At 35.2% G+C, this 19885-nt stretch overlaps 1 protein-coding gene across 1 annotated transcript; it reads left to right on the forward strand.

The window, feature by feature from the left end:
- Positions 1–10671: 10671 nt before the first annotated feature.
- LOC113050000 (E3 ubiquitin-protein ligase CHFR-like) lies at positions 10672–16038 on the forward strand. Its single transcript, XM_026212724.1, has 7 exons — positions 10672–10781; positions 11275–11394; positions 12179–12278; positions 14859–14968; positions 15068–15127; positions 15405–15566; positions 15702–16038. The coding sequence occupies exons 2-7, from the start codon at positions 11280–11282 to the stop codon at positions 15992–15994; spliced, it is 840 nt and encodes a 279-aa protein (XP_026068509.1). The 5' UTR covers positions 10672–10781; positions 11275–11279; the 3' UTR covers positions 15995–16038.
- Positions 16039–19885: the final 3847 nt, after the last annotated feature.

The raw sequence follows: 19885 nt of genomic DNA on the forward strand, positions 1-19885 counted from the left end.
TACCTGTCTGCTATTTATTTATAGACATTGAGACTGGCTCGCTGAATGTTGACGTATTGATGAAGTGTGATGAATAGTTTCATAGACGAGCACAAATGAAGTGCCTGGGGCTTAAGAACTAGCCCATTAAAGCCATAAGTATTTTTTTCTATTTATTTTCATGACTTTTACCCTCTACTAATAAATTATCATTTTATATATTGTTATACAGTAACGAGAATCACCCTGTCTGCATGTTTTTAAAATATTATATATTTTAATAAATAATTATATTGCAAGAATAATAATAAACTCATTTTATAATAATTATTTTTATTATACATTTTTATAATTATGTGTGTGTGCATGTGTGTATATATATATATATATATATATATATATATATACACACACACACACACACACACACACACACATATATATATATATATATATATATATATATATTTTTTTTTTTTTTTACATACAGCAAATACTAGCATGATTTATACTTAAAATTCCACTCTGCAAATGTATTTTACAGTTTAACCATTTGCTTCAAAAACTCCTAGAAAATAGGGTTAATTTGTATGCCAAAAAATGGCTTTTAAGATAAGATTGTTTGCAAGATATATTACAAACAAAAAAACTAGACCGGTCCAGATCATATAAATATACAAACTGAATTTTAAACTGCATAAACCGACTGAGCATGCTCAATATACTATATTTTTTTACAGGAGAGAGCATTTCATCAGCTGTGCTGTAGAGAGAAGGATGAGCATGGTGATGGGACAGGCCTGCAACACGATATTGATTTTCTGCAAGTGCAGCTTTTGAGTGTTTGTGTTGCAGGTAACTGGTATTGACTCTGAGGCTAGTGCTGTATTGACCCGCGGTCGGGACTCATTAATAGGAGTGACGCCTGCTAATGAGCGATGGACCAAGAAGCTGAAGAAGAAGAAGTGAAAGAAACCGAAAAAGAACTGACCAAAGGTTGTCTGTCCCGAAAATAAGACGACCAGTGATTACTGTCCTTCTAGTATTGACTGTCTGTGCCTGTCTTTCTGACTTGGCGTCTCTTTCTCCCGCTCTCTTCATCTTTCTTCTCTCCAACTGACAAACAATTCATCCTCATAACCATCCATAACTGGCTCCATCTGGCATGCCACACTCAGCCCTGCCCTCGGTCCCGGCCCTCACCTCGAGTGATGGCAGCATGCGTCAGGCAGTGTGCAGTCATTAGTGATGTTATTGAGAATCGATGGTCTCCCCGCTGCGTCTGGCAGCCTATCTGGACGTGCTGCTTCAGAGAGGTCCGTCACTGGAGAGAGAGAGATAGACGGACTGGGAAAGCTGCCGTGAGGTGTATTGGAAAGAGAGTTAAATCGGGATCTGTTTCAATTTGGCCATGCTGTAATTGAGAGGGTTACTCTATAGACACAGAGCATCTGTGTCTCCTTGGCCCTCTGCTGTCTCCCTCTAATCAGCTAGTTAGCACTTTCCAAACCTGGACCGGATAGAGAAACCAAAGAGAAAGTGTTCACTTTTTGATTTTCTTTTCAAGGCCCTGCAAAGGTGTTTAATAGATGTGTTTGGGTGGTTAGCCAATATACTATCAGGCTGCAAAGAGCATTAAAAAACAACAACAAAAAAAACATAGGTAACATAGGTAACTATATGGGGTAGGGTTAGGTTTAGGAGTAGGTTCAAGGTTAGTACCAAGTTACTACATAGTTATTGTAATTGCTATAATAAGTACATAGTATGTACATGGGGAATCACATTTTACCAGTTAAAATGTGCCAAATTATAGCCCAGTAAATAAATATCTCTTATATAATTTAATACTATTAAATGTAAATTTGTATTTTACAAATATATCAGTTGTATGTTTGAAGATAAGTGATTTGCAATTGTTCTGGTTTTCCCAATAAATCCGTTAAAGGAGCTGCTCTGTGTCTAATGTGGTGCTATGTGTCAAGTACAATTTTTTAAAATGTTACATTTATTTTTATGTAACTATTATGTAATACTTGAACTCTTATCTGCCTCATTTACCAGAATTCCCGCTCAGTATAAATATAGGGTAACATTTAGGGACCCATTCCCACTGTTAACTAGTTGCTTAATAGCTTAATATTACTATATGTGACCCTGGTCACGTGTCAGTTTTTCAAAATTGAGACTTATACATCATCTAAAAGCTGTCATCTTTACGTTTATGTATGGTTTGTTTGAATAGGAGGACAATATTTGTCTGAGATACAACTATTTGAAAATCTGGAATCTGAGGGTGCAAAAAAAAACTAAATATTGAGAAAATCTCCTTTGAAGTTCTCCAAATGAATTCTTAGCAATGCATATTACTAATAATATATATATATATATATAGTATAGTATTTGTATTTAGAAACCGTGTATTTTTGGCTATTGCTACAAATATACCTGTGCTACTTCAGACTGCTTTTGTGCTCCAGGGTCACATATTAGCTGTTTATGAATACTTTTAAAGCATTTATTACTACCTTATTCAGTATGACCTATTTAAAATTCCTTAATCCTACCCATACTTAAACTTAACAAAAAATTAGCATAAAATTAGGAGGTTATTGATGCAAAAACCATTGTTAATAGTTGAGCAAAAATAGAGGATCATTTTCTGACACCAGCAGAAGTGGATGTTAAATGTCATGTTGCAAGAACTCATCTTAATGAGTTGCAGAAATCTCAGAAGAAAAAATATACTAAACTATCTTAAACTTGACATTTCATCTACACCACATGCAGTGGTGGTATCAGATGGTAACACCATTAAATACACAATAGAAGATTTACTTTATAACTGTACTACTCTATGTTGACCAAATCCTTTGCAGACCATATAACACAGTGAAGCACTGATGGAGTAAATTCCTGCCTGAAGTGATAGAATAACATATTTCTACACCTCTAAATATACTGCCATAGACTCAGCACTCCAGAAATGCTGTGCGACTCGAAAGAAACACATCCACTGCAAACAGGGACATAGGAGGGAACGGAATGGAAACAAAATATCGTTCATTCTAAAAACAAGCAAGCCACTGACATAATGATGATGACATACAGGGATAAAATGAGAAAGCGTGTTCTAAAGTAGTCAGGAGAAGGAGGAAAGAAGAGAGAAAGAGAATTCCAGACGGACCAACTGAGCCCCGGCAGCGAAATCATTTTTCCACTTTCATTCATTTTTGAAATGATTTTTTCCCTCTTTCTTCATGCCTCAGTGAAAGCTCGCTGCCTGACTCCTCACACTCGCATGCACAGGCATCATTGTGTACACAAACCATAAAAGCCAATGAGAATTTATGCAGCTGGGTTCATCTGGCAGAGATGGAGGTTACAGCGTAGAGAAGCCGACCTGCAATCTGTGCAGATCCAAGACTAGATCGGTGGAGACAGATGCTGTGCTCAAAAGAGAAGGAAAGTAGAAGAAAAGCTTTTCAGTGTGTTCAATCATAATGTCAGGGTTTTTCAACATTTGTCTGCACCGAGGGGTTAAGGTTTGACTGTTTAGTCCGGCTCTGTTAGCCCCGATGCTGTAACGCTCACAGACCAAACATCTTGCTCCACTGACTGCTTGCATGAAAAATAGTAAAGTAGCTGTGTATTCTGACTGATCAACATTTGTGCAAGCAAAATATTACATTAGATGTTTGATTTGTGAATAATTAATACTAATGGGTAGCTTTCTTCAGGTGATAGAAGCCTCTCTGATCTGCACTGAAGATCATTTGAGCTCAAACAGTGAAATGATGATTTTTTTTCTTTCTGTTTGAGCAAAGGCACATAAGACGGTTGTTTAAGATGTCAAAATCAATGAATTGTTACATTTAATCTAAAGGACGGGTCACAAAAGTGAATGTTATTTATGTATATATCTTATTTGTGTCATATTTCTGTTTATCTTCCATATCCATGCCAATTTGTATCCAAGTAACACGAAACATTTTTTCTTAATGGCGAAGAGAAATTTGATGTCGTTTTAATTGAACAAAATATGACAGAAGATCGTGTTTAACTTATTCTTTCTTATTTTTATTTTTATTTTTTTGGATTAGTGGTCCAAACCTAAGAAATGTGCGCTCAAACGTCTGTTCAAAACATAATCATTCAGAAGTCTAGAGTTGATTGAGGTTTTTAATGTTTTTTTTTATTTGTTTGTTTTTTTCTCTCCTAACCATGGCTGCATTTATTTGAACAAAAAATAGTCAAAACAGTAATATTGTGAAGTATTATTGCAATTCTCCATTTCATTGCTACATTTTTAAAAATGTAATTTATTCATTTGATGGCAAGGCTCCAAACAAAATATATATATTTTTTTTTTAAATCAGTGATACCTTTTTTTAACATTTACAAGAAATAAAAATTTTAGTAACATTAGATATGACTTTACTCACACTTTTGATAACTTTAATGCATGCGCCCTTACTGAAAGAAATATACGGTAACACTTTAGAATAATGGTCCATTAGTTAATGTTAGTTAATTAACATGAACAAACAAGGATCAATACATTTATTAATGTATTTATTCATCTTTGTTAATGTTAGTTAATGAAAATACAGTAATTCATTGTTCTTCCATGCTAATTCACAGTGCAACTAATGTTAACAAGCACAACTTTTGATTTGAATAATGCATTAGTAAATGTTGAAATTAGCATCAACTAAGATTAATAAATGGATTGTTCTTGTTTAGTTCATGTTAACTAAAGTAGTTAACTAACATTAACTAATGGACCATTATTCTAAAGTGTTACCAAAAGACTTCTCAAGCACTCAGTATAGCCTAGCACCGTGGTATGGCAGGGCCAGGCACCATGCGCATTTTCTCCACATTGTTTTACTCTTCTGATATTTATTTGGTTCTATGGAGGAGAAATGCAATACGGCCTTTGCTTGTGATGCAAATGTGTACTTTTAGTTGTCCGAGGAGAAAAGCAAAATAATCTTAATCTGTGTGTTTTCACTTCTGACCTATGACTGATGACAAACATCTGACGACTGCCCTGCACTTGACCCTGTGTTTTTTAAGCTGGCTCTGTACAGTATTCGGAGCTGTATGATTTCTGGAGGGCGCTGCATGCACACCCTCAGCTAAATGCTTGCAGATGCCTGGCTTGAGCTCAAACGCTCTGCATTCCTGTCAAAAATACATTAGACCAGCTCTGCTCTGGCCTATACTGTCTGGCAGCCTGCTTTAAAAAAAAAAAAAAAAAAAAAAAAACTCACTTATCTGTTATCAGCACATGAACACATAACAATCCCCATATCTTATCTCTCCCTGTTCACTAATGTAATATAGCTTAAGGGCAGGTTCTGTAGTGGTTGCAGGGCTACGACCAACTGAAGCCTTTGTACAGCACAAATTCCTGGCCAGTCAGCAAAGTGCATTGACCGGAGCATGCTTGTAATTTCAAATATTTGAATTTCCATAGAACTGCATTTCACAAGAATACACGGAATATTGCTTCCTGGCACCAGAGGTTGTTCTCATGCATGTAAAACCGTCCCATAACAGCCTCGTTTAGTTGTGCTGGCTAACCACTCCTGGCTGTAGACATCCCACTATCAGCCTAAACCCGTCATAACACAGTGGCTCAAACATCAGCACTTGGCTTCTGTTGACAAGCGGCTGTTTAACACATCACAACAACAAGGGCTGCTATCGAGCCCAGCCTCTCCAGGCCGGGTCACTGTGTCGCCCCAAGAATGCTTCTTATCTCTTGCTTTGGGCTTTCTGGTTTTAGACACATGGACAGTCTGCAGACACTCCCTTTCGTCTTCTGAAGACTCGATGTAGCCATCGTGGAAAGGTCAAAGGAGAAGTTGGCCAACTTATAAACAAATACAGATGGGTTTATGCAAAAAGGAGGTTTCCATAGAAGCGATTTCATGGAAATGTGTACCTATGGAAATATCCACTTCAAACAATGCAAAAAAAATCATTTTCTTAATCTGTGTTGTTGGTTTGTTTGACAAAGAAAATAGCCAAACGTCCTTAAAAAGGTTTTAGAAATGTCTTTTGTAATTATGAATCTTTATATTGCTGGTAAATACTATGAATACATAATTTGAATTCAGTTTATTTTTCTAATCCCATTGGCACATATTTTTGTTTCTTGTAATAAGCATAAATAAAAAGCACAAAAACAAAAAAAGATTATGCTAGAAATAAGAAAATCTATTTGCCAGTGGGATAAGAAAAATAGATTTCAAGATTCTTTGAAAACATGTCACATTATCTAATGCAGTTTTGATGTTTCTCATTTAGAATCATTGATCTTGTTTTAAGAATGTTGAGATGTTTCTTCTGGAAAATAATATACATTTTTAATATAAAAATTATATTATATTTATTTAATATAAATCCACATGAGGTTACTATGTTGTTGCTATATTTTGTTCAATTTTATATATTACATCTTACAATTCTGACCTTTTTTCTCTTAATTCTGAGTCTATTTTCTACAATTCCGTTGTTTTTTTGTTTTGTTTTTTTTGCTTTTTCGCCATGGCATACAAAAAAAAAAAAGAGATAAAAACCAAAAAAGATAATTGTGGCTTTTTATCTCACAATTGCCAACATCTCACAACTTTGAGTTTATATATTGCATGTTTGTGCAGTTACTGTGCACAAAAACAATTTTCCATAGCGATACCTTTTCTGACCCTCTTGGCCGATTTTGCTAGTTAATCACGCACCCCATACCAACACTGATGAGGATAAGACTCCACATACATGAATGCAAATCATGCCTCCATTGTCTTCTGCATCTAGATTCTCTGAATCTTTTTAATGGAATGTCCATAATAATCAAACATGGATTACATTTTGACACACAGGGGCATAAATCCGTTCACTCCGAGGCTGTTTGTGAGCGATAAAATGTCCATCATGCATGAAAATAGCAGGCGCTCTGTGCCCTGCTCCTGTTGTGGTGTTCTGCATGTGCACCGAGTCTCACATTAATTAACGCTGCTCTTTCACCTGGGATCAGTTTCTCGTCCTTCTGTGCTTTATTTGGGTTGCTCATTATTTTCTTTCCCAGAGAAATATGTCTAATACCTACAAGCTGTGCGCCATCACAAATGGAGCATGCTCCGGCATAATGTCCTTTGTCGTCGCCAAATGGTTTTTTAATGAAAAGTTTAAGATGGGCATAATTACATATCCGAGGCTATTATGAAATCTGGTATTACAATTAAAGTAATTTTATTTGCTTGTAATCTCCCTTCACCAAGTCTAATAAGGGTTTTGAAAGAAGGGCAAGCAGGCTTTGAATGGAGACTCTTCTGTAAATGGAGTTGGGCCGTCTCAGTTCTCCATGTCTTTGATTGACAGTGTCCTGCTGAGACTGTCCGTGATCATAGTCACTGACAAATCACTGAATTTGGGAGAAATGATGAAGGAAAATCTGCCACTGCTGCAACATAGGCATGATTAGTTATGGGAAGACGAAAAAAAACCTCACTTACTAATTCTAGCTGGTTTAAGATGGCCTGGCCAGCTAAAAAGGAACCAAAAAACTAATCCAAAACAGCCATTGTACCAGCTGAACACACGCGAAGACTGGAAATAACCAGCTAAATCTGCACCAGACCAGCGCTAACAAGCCTAAAGCATGCTGGGAATTCATTCTGGTCTTTTCAGCGGGGCCCTTCACCATTCAGGGAGATCTGCTGAGAGTGAAGATGAACTGAACAAGACGAGCGCTCATGAGGCCGATCCTTCTGCGCATGCGCAGAGCCCCCCCCAGTCCAGCCCGCGCGCCAGTGTGCAAACAAATGCCAATGAGATTATGCAAAAACTGCTTTTCCATAGAAACGACCTGCGAAGATGCATGCGAGAGGAAAATATCAGCCGTGATATAAGAAATCTGCTTCTGCGGAATAGCTATATATAACAAACATGAGAAAATGTCATTTTGACCCTGGCATTTGTTGCATTATTTATGAATAATGTGATAATCAGTTTCTTGACAAATAACATTGAATGTTTATTGTTAAAAATTGCATATATATATATATATATATATATATATATATATATATATATATGCATAAATGTTTAGAAAATGTACAGGAGCTGTAGGCTGAAACAATAGTCGATGACAATTCTGTTATAGAGCAACACCTACCCCTGCTGGATGAATTGTAGAACTACAGCTACATCCAATTGTTGGTGCATGGTTGACAAAACAAAAACAAAAAACACCTTATTTCCAGATTTTAGCGAAAGTTTGTATGAATGTATAGCTTATTGTTATTATTATTTAGTTTCGACACTTTTATGTCCCAGATTTTTTTTGTTTTTCTGTTTTGCTATCACATTTAAACTGACTTAAAATCAGGTCTTTAACCAAATCCTACCCAAATCATCATTTATTTATGTATATTTTGACACTTTATGTGTTTAAAATGTTATTTGTGTAGAGTGTTGCTTTACCTTGTCCCAACTATTTTTTATAAACCTTCATATTAACCCCTGGATGCTAAACACATTTCATTATTTGGATGGCATAAAAAAAAAAAAATCTATAATGCATGTATGTCCATTGTTGTATATTGTCCACAGGATGCTGTAAAAGGCCCTTTCAGTTAATTTAACTAGTTGAAAAAAAAAATATTAGCATAGATAAACTAGCCTACAGATCTATTTAGTTCTCATAAAACGTGCATTCATGCATGATAATTTAACATTTTATAAAGATGGAGGTAAGTTTATAAAATGGTGTCAATGTATTAATTACAGCATGTCTGCAGATTATATTAGCTGTCCTCCAAATCAAAGCAATTATAAGGAATGATGATAGAAATAAAAAGATAGCAATGATCATTCAGTTTATTAACAGTTAATCGTTTGAGCAATTATTTATCTGTTTAAGTAAATAAAGCTGTGCTTGAGTGAATCTGTCAGGTTAAACTTTCCCCATCCGACTGTGCAGGGCTTCATGAGTTGGCATGGATTGAATGTGAACAGACAGGCTCTGACATAAAACTGCTTATCAGAGCCAGACTGCACAGACACCTTTAGAGACCTCTGAGACACTCTATTCAATCTAAGAGAGCCTATGAAAAGCTAAGTGAAAGCTGGCCAAAGAACTGCTGCCAAAGAAAATGACCACAGTCTTACGCCATGCACACGCTGTGACAGTTTCTCACAGAGCGTGTTATCAGCAATCGCTCTCTTCTTTTCCAATCCTTCTCGTGGCCCTGTCTCTGAGGAGATGGGAACACACTGTACCCACACTTCTCTCATCTAGTGGAGGATACATGACTGAACATAACTCATCTCGGTACATAAATACACTGAGGTCATCTAAACAGCAGTAGATTTATTTTAAGACATTATTTATCATCCTCTGGCGATGTCTTTTAAGTCTTTAATCAATTCAAGCTATCTTTCTAGATCAGTCTTCGCATGCATCATGTTTCCTATCATTTTAAAATCAAACTTTGGTTTGCTTTAAACTGGGGTTTCGCTTGCCATGTACAAAAAACCCATCTGTGATGGTGACAGGTCTATTATAAAGATGGTATGCAAAATTTAATTATTATTATTTGTTCTACATACTTATAATGTCACCGAATATTAGAGATATAAAAACAAAAAGAAAACATTTAAATTAAACTGAAATATTTTTATAAAAAAATGAAATAATATGTTACCCCATGCCCCGCGTCGACGAGCTATTGGACCGTTTGGGAAGGGCCCAGTTCATATCCACTCTCGACCTTACAGGATCAGGTAAAACTGTAAATGGCCTTCTCTACCCCAAGGCAGTACCAGGTCACTTTCCAATGACTTCAATCGCCCCTTCCTGCTGCAGACGGACGCCTCCGACACCAGGTTGGGAGCCGTCCTATTGCAGGGCCATGATGGTGAGAAACACCCGGTGATGTTCATAAGCCGAGAGCTGACCCCTGCAGAACAACGGTACACCACGGTGGAGAGGGAAGTGTTGGCCGTCAAGTGGGCTCAGGTATTACCTCCTCGGCCGCCACTTCACCCTCCTAACGGACCACGCTCCCCTGCAGTGGATGACCCAAGCGAAGGAGACCAATGCCAGGGTGACACGCCCACGGGAGAGCACGGACCCACACTGCACCAGCGCACCCATAACCAAGACACCGAGCACCGAGCACCAAACAACCGCCTCACAACAACGCCTCCCACAACCCCTTTCTGGCAATAAAATCCACCCTTCAGGGAATTTACCTTCATCCTCGAGTCATGTCCTACTTCACCCCTCCACAATATATATATATACTGTATATACACACATTTAAAATTTGTTACCATTATAAAATAATCTCAAACAGTCATGATAGTTTAATATTTATTTATTTTACTTTTTTTCTGAAAGTTTTACAGACCCTCAAGCACTCCTGAATATTCAAGCATTAAATCATCTAATGTTTAATTCTGAATCAATATTACATGAATTATGCATAATCTAAAAAAAGTTAAATCACCCATCCACAACACTCCATACTACTTCATCAGTGATGTCTGGCTCTGTGTAACCATCTCTTGTCTAGACATCCTTCCAGACAGGGTTTTGCCTCTCTCTCTCTCTCTCTCTCTCTCTCTCTCTCTCTCTCTCTCTCTCTCTCTCTCTCTCTCTCCATCAGCTGATGTGTGTAAATGCACTGTTTGTCAGGAAGTGCTCAAGAAAATAAAAACGAAAGCACACAGAGGATTCAAGTCAGCATGCACTAATGCTCCGGATACTCCCCGACGTTGTCTAGGTTAGTGCTTTCATTACATTAGAGTTTGACTTTCTCGATTAATTTAGTCATTTTGGAGAGTTTGAGATGTGTCTGTGTCCTTTGCGTAAACACTGCGCCGCTTCACAATGCTGTTTAGATTCCCAAAACAAAACTCGACTCGAAAACAGCCAGTAAAGCTTATACACAAAGATGATACCAGTTCAGTAATTTAACAGGATAACAAATTTCTGAGAAAAAAATAAAATAAAAAATGTGCTGATTGTTTTGCACAAAGTCTAACTTTTCGCTTGAGATTGGCGTTCATGTAAAGAATTATTTCAACCCTGTAGCACATTTCTTTTTCTTGTTACAACTCACCTTGAGTTATTAGATCTCCCCTTCAGTTTATTTTACAAATCTTGCTTTCTGTAGTGTTTCACACGACATTTTCAGCATTGTGAGTAAATGCATTCACATTTGTTTTTCTTTATGAAATATGTGTGTCTTTGCTTCACGCTGCTGTGATCTGCAGAGGAGATGACTGCGCGTCAGGGCTCTGGACAGGCCTGGGGAAAACTGGTGAACTTGAACACATCTCCGGGTCCAGAGATGTTACTCAGAAATAGAGAATGCATGGTGGGGAGAAAAAAAGGTGCGCTGAACATCATCATGTTAATGCTACTCAGTCTTGTTTTGTGAAAGTTTTTTTCATTTTAAAAGGGCTTCTTCATTTACTTGCTTTTTTTCTGTAACACTGGACACTGGTTATTAGCAGAACTGATACACTTCATTACTGTAATAGACTAAGTCATTTTAACTGTACATCACTATACTTCATTTAAGACTTATATTCCTAACGAGAAAGCATTTGGGTCAGGTCAGGAAGAGAAAAGGTGCTTGATTGAAAGAGGAATGGGGTTATTAAAGTCGAAATATGAATTTGTTCGCAGCCAATTTCACTTCAGTAATGTCACACTTTAAAGGAAAGCAGGATGTTAAATAAAGTTGGAGAGTGTCGCTTTTGCTCTTCACATTTATCTAGACTCTCGAAGACAGAGCAACTTCTATATATCATTACATGCATTCCCTGAGAATCACGTCTATGACTTTGGCGATGCTAGACTCATGCACTACTGTAATGACTAAATAATACTACTATGTTTATTATAAATAATAATAGTTATTACATTAGTGCGAACTATTAATATTAAAGGTCCTAGGCATATAATCTGGTATTTGTGACAGGGTCTAAAGTCTTGATGGTGACATCACCCGAAACTTTTCAGAAGTGGGACAGTTCTCTTTGTTGAAAGGTTATAAAGACCTGCTTGCTTTCTTTGGAATAACGCAGTGATGGGTGGATTGTAGACAGTGAGAAAAATAATATCATTGACTTGTGTTGATATCATAACCTCACAGACATATTTTCTTTATAGATTGTGACCTTTCATTCCCGGATAATAAACTGGTCTCAGGGAAACATTGCAAAATCACTCGAGATGAGAACTCAGGACAGGTGTGGCTGCAGGACATGAGGTACGACCAACTATCTGTCTATCTATCTATCTATCTATCTATCTATCTATCTATCTATCTATCTATCTATCTATCTATCTATCTATCTATCTATCTATCTATCTGTCTGTCTATCTGTCTATCTGTCTATCTATCTATCTATCTATCTATCTATCTATCTATCTATCTATCTATCTATCTATCTATCTGTCTGTCTGTCTATCTGTCTGTCTGTCTGTCTGTCTGTCTGTCTGTCTGTCTATCTATCTATCTATCTATCTATCTATCTATCTATCTATCTATCTATCTAATGTCTATCTATCTCTATCTATCTATCTATCTATCTATCTATCTATCTATCTATCTATCTATCTATCTATCTATCTATCTATCTATCTAATGTCTATCTATCTATCTATCTATCTATCTATCTATCTATCTATCTATCTATCTATCTATCTATCTATCTATCTATCTATCTATCTATCTATCTATCTATCTATCTATCTATCTATCTATCTATCTATCTATCATCTGTCTGTCTGTCTGTCTGTCTGTCTGTCTGTCAAATGATTCATTGCATCCAATATAAAAGTTTTTGTTTACATAATATATGCATGCACTGTGTATATTTATTATGTGTATATATAAATGTACTTGTGTATATAATTAAATTCATATAATATGTTATATATAAATGCATTTAAAAAAACTTACATATATACATGCATGCATGTGTATTTATATATACATTATAAATGTGTACAGTACACACCCATATATTGTGAAAACAAAAACTTTTTTAAATGCGACTGAATGTGATTAATCGTTTGACTCCACTATATTTAATTTAAATTTAAATTTAAATTTATGCATTTAGCAGACGCTTATATATATATATATATATATATATATATACAGTATATATATATATAATATGTGTGTGGGTGTGCGCGCATAAATATGTCGTTACACTGAATGACAGTAAAACATTATTTCGCCTATATTTGTGTATATAAAATGTATTTTGTAAACTTAATTTGATGTGGGCACAAAAATGGCATCTTGTCTTTGATCCATACAGTATATAATGGCCTGGTTTCACAGACCCGGCTTAGACCAAGCCAGGATTAGACCATAGATCAATTAGGAAATGTAAGTCATTTGTGCATCTTGAGACAAAACAAAGGCACTGATATATTTTAAGATCAGTCAGTGCAACTTTCTTTCAGTTAGCAATCTTGCTCAGAGTTAGGGGCAAAATATCTTATATTTAAAGATTGTACCATGCATTGATTACAGCAAGAAAAAGGTATGTTCATTAAATTTACTGAACTAGTATTAGTTTGGAAGACTGATGTATAATTGTAATGCTACAGTATTTTTTTTTTCTTAAATAGATGTACCAGTAAAAAAACTTACGTAGAAGCAGTTGGTATGAATTATTTGTAGTTCTATTAAGTTTTTGCAAATTATACTGAGTGACTTGTAATTATGTTAGAAAGTGAATTAAATTAATGACATGCTTGGCCCTGCGGCAAATATACATCCAATTCCCTCATGACATTTAATCTTTGCTTTGGTGAATAATTACTTGTAATCTGGTTAATATTCAGTGGATGGAGATACAGTCGTTGATGTGTCTTTAGCGACTGTGTGGCTCATGTATTTGAGTGTACGCTAGCTCACCAATGGTGTTATACATTTCCATCCAGCTAATTAATTAAATCAATATCTGCTAGAAATTGAAATGCTGTGTTTTACACAACGCTCAATCAGCGTTAAGGAAACGGCAAGCTTCCCTCCCTACCTTCTTGTCTTCCTTTCTTGTGCAACTTTCTCTTTGCTATTTTTAACATGGCTTTATCCTATGCACTTTATTTAGTCTCTGTTCATTATCTTGAAAGAAATAGTCAATATTTCAGTCACTTAAAAAAGAAAATGTTGCGATCATAAATGGACAATTATGAGGACATGCTTGGACAAGTTGTTCAGGCATTTCGAATTTTGATGTTTACTGATAACTTCTCACAATCATATCCTTTAGATTTTTTGATTATTTCTGAGAATAAAATTCACAAATGTGTCCCTGGACCACAAACCAGTCTTAAGTCTCTGGGGTATATTTGTAGCAACAACCAAAAATACATTGTATGGGTCAAAATTATTGATTTCTCTTTTATGCTAAAAATAATTAGGATGTTAAGTAAAGATCATGTTCCATGAAGATATTTTGTCAATTTCTTACTGTAGATATATAAAAATGTAATTTTTGATTAGTAATATGCATTGCTAAGAACTTCATTTGAACAACTTTAAAGATGATTTTCTCAATATTTAGATTTTTTGACCTCAGATTCCAGATTTTCAAATAGTTGTATCTCAGCCAAATATCGTCCGATCTTAATTATCTATATATTTATGTAAAGCTTATTTATTCAGCTTTCAGATAATGCATACATCTACATTTCTGAAAGTTGACACTTGGTTTTGTGGTCCTAGGTCAAAAATGTAGTCATTTAGCGTCATGCAAAGGGAATCTATGAAATTCATAATAACTGTAATTTTTTGCTTGATGATGATCTGTTTGTTTCCATCAAGCACCAATGGAACAGTGATCAACATGTCCAAAGTGGTGAAGAAACAGACACACTTACTGCAGAATGGTGATGTCATTCACTTCGTGTACAGGAAGCATGAGCCAGAGGAAAGTAAGTTTTCAACTTTAAGCAGTTTAAGTTTAAGTTTCAATTCTATAGTTGCATCCAAACAGATGACACAGATGCCACATCACTCCTCTATTTTTGCAGACATTGCTTATGTTTATCAGGCCATCGGGCCACAGGAAAGTGCCTCGCAGGACACCGAAGGTAAATACACTTTGGATATGAAGTTTCATACAGATGTTCCTTTAGTCCTGTTATATAAAGTTAGTTTTATTGTTGCTTGCCTAAATGAGGTCAGCAGAAAAAGAAAGTTGTTTCAGAGAAAGAGCATGTCATTACATTTTGTTTAGAAATGATTGGGGGGAATAAACAAACCGTTCTGATTGAATTACTCACAGTAACATGCGGAAGGTGGATAGAGGAGATTCTGATTTCATGTTGACTTGAAATCCTAATTTCATCCTTGTACCATTTTTGACAGTTTCTGAAAGTTATGGTGCGTTCACACCAGACGCGAATGAAGCGTTAAACGTGAGTGATTTACATTTAAAGTCCATGCAAAGACACGATAGAAATGTTTCTTCTGATGGAAGTGAGTCTGAGTGCCCTCTGCCAGAACCTGCTTCTGCTGCTGTACCCACAGGTGTGTACAGCCAATAATGACCATGTTTACACGCATATTACATTTACAGTAAGCACTCGTCATAGCCATGTGAATAAGTTTAATCCTTTTTATTTTTTATTTTCATTGCACAAAATGTGTTCTCCTTTGATACAGTGCAACCAAGAAGAAGAGCACAGAAAAGGCCTATGGAGCGGTCATCGGAGGTGAAGGGTCAGCTCCTAGAAGTTCCCCAGACCCGTCCTGTAGCTCCAGCGCCGCCTCCACGCTCCGAGGATGAGCTCTTCCTCTTGAGTCTGGCCCCTTCCCTGCAGAGTTTGCCACCTCAGACGAAAGAATTCGTCAAATTTCAAATACACAAATTAATCTATGAAAGCAGCTTAATTTGGAACAATTGGAGCTTAAACAGTAGTTTTAAAAAAAGAGGCAGCAATCTCTGCAGGGAATGAACCAGACTTTCTCTCCTTCACTTTGTCCCGCAAGATCCTTTTTATTCCTGCATGTAAATAGTTGTAAATTTTCTTTGAAAAAAAGTTTATATATATATATATATATATATATATATATATATATATATATATATATATATATAGACTTTCCAAAACTGGTTCGGGTGTAAGAAATACCAGTTAATAACGTTATTTATAAAAAAAAAAAAAAAAAAAAAAAAAAAAAAATATATATATATATATATATATATATATAATATATATATATATATATATATATATATATATATATATATATATATATATATATATATATATATATATATATATATATTCTTTGCCTATAATGTGGCCAATAATATAATAATAATTATAATAATTATAAAGCACATTGTTTTCTTTACTCAAGCAGAAAATGAAAAAAATGAGACCTAACGTTATCCAAAACCCCGCTGCCCCTTATTCACAGCCAAAGCATCATCTTTTCTAGATTTTGGCCAAATGTAAGCTACTAAAAACAATTTAAAAAAATTATATCAACACTTGAAAGTCAACAAAGTATTTTTAAGATATTTAATAATGTTTGCTGTGTTGTAAAAAAAAAAAAAAAAAAAAAAAGATTGCATAAGATTTTGAGAGCAAAAAAAAAAAAAAAAAAAAAAAAAACCTTCACTTTCACTTTTAGAGAGCTTGCATATAAATACAGAGAGCATATTCCCCCATCAGATCTGCCTGGTAAGACTCCTGTGCAGTATAATAACACAAAGCTGCACAGTCATATTAGTGGCACAGCATTTATTTCATTCCCATCTGCTGTAGGTAGACATCAAGCCAAACTGCAGAATGAAATTGAAATTACAAAAAAGTTTTGTGTTTATATATCCGTCCTGATAGATCTACAGTACAACTTCAAATCTCATGTCTTGCCTATCCAGTTCAGTTTACAGTACTTTATTGGCATGATCGTTTACATACATTATACACATCCAGCCATCCTTATGTGCACATCGTGTCCATCGTGAGTGTAGCGTCATGTCTACAACATTCAGTTTATGTAAAAGTTCTGTTGGTCTTAATTCACTCTTCTACAAATTAAGGCCCAAAAAGGTCTTAAACAAGAGCAGAAAGTCTTATATTCTGAATGCTCTTCAAAATATTTCTTCCTCAGTCTGAATATTTTCCTCAGTATTTTTCATCCTTAGTACATCCTCAATTCAAGATATTTATGTGAGGAGCAAATTAAATGCATGAAGTCTTGTTTTTTTGAGAAACTCTACACAATTAAGTGCATTAATGCTTAAAAACAAGAGCAGGTATGAAAACTTGTTTTAACTTTTAATTTAAGATTTTCCCCTTCAGTTTATTTTGCTCAATTTCTCATGAAACGAGACATATTTTTGTCATTTGCTCATTTTTGTCATGTTCACAATGTCTTGATTTAATCCTCTCTTAAAACTTTTTTTTTTTCCTCAGACATATGCTTAATTTGATAATAGGTTTAGTTTAGTTTTATTTTGAATAGTGATGTTTTGTACTGTTTTCTTTTGATTTATTCTATTAGTATTTAAATTGTATTTTATGAGGATGTTTTGGTCTTTTATGTTGTGCAGTCAGCATTTATGTTGCTTTAAAGGGCTATATAAATAAGCTTGACTTTAACTTCTACTTGACCTTAAGCATTTTTTAGACACTTACAAATCTATTCTAGCAATTTTTGTCAAGTTGTGTTTTTCCAGCTTTGAAGTGCTGCTGCTAAAACTATCATTTATATTTAGAGAACTTTTGATGCATTTTGTTCAGTTCAGTTCATTGCTTCCATTTCTTTACCTGGTCTTAAAGTCTTGACTTCATTAAACCTGCAGAAATCAATAATTCAGCCGACATGCTATGACAACAGCGAAACTTTTTTTTTGTCTGTCAGGAAATTCAACCACGTTTGTGTGCAGACTCGTTTTAAGAACTGAAGCTGGGGAAAGTGGCTTGATTTGACAGCACCTGATCTGCTGTGGGCATGTGTTATATCCTCTGTTCTCCTCTAGATGGCAACTTTACATATGCAAAGTCAATCAGATGACGACAAACCAATGGTGCATGCTGTATCTCAGTATCTCATTGGGGTTTCCAAAAAGCTTGCAGGGAACATTTTACATTATTGTTAAAAAAATACTTTTGCTTTTTTGCCTTGTGCATGTTTTTGGGGTCTGTTGTTCCTCACATTCTTCAGAGGCTCAGATTAGACTACTACAGAGATCAGTCCTCTGCATCCCTCACTAGCCTCAGCTGTGCTTTAATGAAGGTATCTTATACACTGTGGTTTTATAGGAATAACTCACCCTGCCATTACTTTTTCAAAGTTTGGATGGAATGTTTCTAGAGTTCATGCTTATTGCAAATTAATAGTTACTTCCACCTGATCTATTTCGGGTTTTTTTTTTTTTTTTTTTTTGCATTGATGCATTTGTTAGATGCTTTTATCTAAAGCAGCTTTCCCCCCAATTTGATCTGAATTATAAATGCATATTCTGAAATATCAAGATATGTGGGAAAGTGGTTTCTATTTATTCTAATATCTAACCTAAACATTTTGTATGTCTAATAGACTGATAAACCTTAATTTGAAACCACTTACAGGCTTTTCTATAAATGTTAGTTGAATTGTATGTTATGTAATTTCCAAAGCGGGTCTTCATTGTATGAACTCTTAAAATCTGGTTTGAGGGATTTATTCAGGAATGGTCCCGAGTGTTTGAGACACTGTGGGGCTGCTTTGCATTAACTGAAAGGGAGATATACTTGTGCCTAGTATAACATCTTGCCAATGGACTACAGTTGAAAATTAGCCTGCTGGCTAACACTGGCACATTTACAGTAATGTTGATTAATGTGCACTGTCCTAAAATAAATAAATGAAATGAAATGCAATCCGTAAATATTACTTAATTTGGATGGATGGGATTTTTACTTTATTTCTTTTTTCTTTCAGAAAAGAGGGTGTTTATCTACCTCATCGAAGTTTAAGCTGGGCTTCAAATGGAGACTCAGGTTTTGAGTAACTATTGGGAAGCCCCATATACAGCACTGTTGAATGTTTCTATAGTTGAATTAGCGCTTGCTGTGCCATATAGTCTATAATAGTAGACTATATCTCTTTTATGCATATTCTGAAATGGTTGTACAAGATAACAGCAGCACACATCACCAATATACAATGTTTTATTTGCATTGAATGTTAGTTACTGCATTTTAAATGTCTGTACGGTGATCCGTTCCCTTTAAATCCATCATAATCAGTACAGTTGACAATATTACTGCATTCAGGAAAACATACCATATAAAGAAAACAGTTATGAAATTGGAAATGCTATAAAAATATGATTGTATACACAATTTCAGGTATTGCATCAGTGCATATTTAGCAGCATAGATGATGGCCACAAGGCACATAGTAAGTAGAAAAACAGTAACTTTAGTAATTAAAATTACGTCAAAATGAAATTTTCAGTGGTTTGTCCCTTGATAAAATCCATATTCATACATGATTTACTAACTTTTCAACAGTACAATGTGAATTGGACCGAGTGAATTACAAAAAACTAAACGTGGAAGTCAAGCGAGATGCCAAGCGGCTTCTTACCAGACCAGCTAACTGGTTGCCAGATTGCAAGAGGGATTAGAACAAGCTGTACTGTATTTCACAATAAAAGCAACAATACGACTTACTGTACAACTCAAAACCTCAGTGTGAGTAGAACCATTAGCTTGGTTAAACGTTTATTCTTATACATACATTTGCAGGTAATAAAATATACTGTTAGATGGTGGTTTTTACTTAGCAAATTAAATGTGCATAACAATAAGTGCTTTATTTTTCATTCATGCCAATATTCATAA

The sequence above is a fragment of the Carassius auratus genome, chromosome 30 (assembly GCF_003368295.1).
Source record: "Carassius auratus strain Wakin chromosome 30, ASM336829v1, whole genome shotgun sequence".
In the NCBI taxonomy this organism is placed as follows: domain Eukaryota; kingdom Metazoa; phylum Chordata; class Actinopteri; order Cypriniformes; family Cyprinidae; genus Carassius; species Carassius auratus.

Bases quoted from the DNA above. Each gene is read 5' to 3' on its own strand.
- LOC113050000 (XM_026212724.1), top strand. From the start codon at position 11,280: ATGACTGCGCGTCAGGGCTCTGGACAGGCCTGGGGAAAACTGGTGAAC. The intron at 11,395-12,178 runs GTGCGCTGAACA...TTTTCTTTATAG, and splicing joins CATGGTGGGGAGAAAAAAAG to ATTGTGACCTTTCATTCCCG. The intron at 12,279-14,858 runs GTACGACCAACT...GTTTCCATCAAG, and splicing joins GTGTGGCTGCAGGACATGAG to CACCAATGGAACAGTGATCA.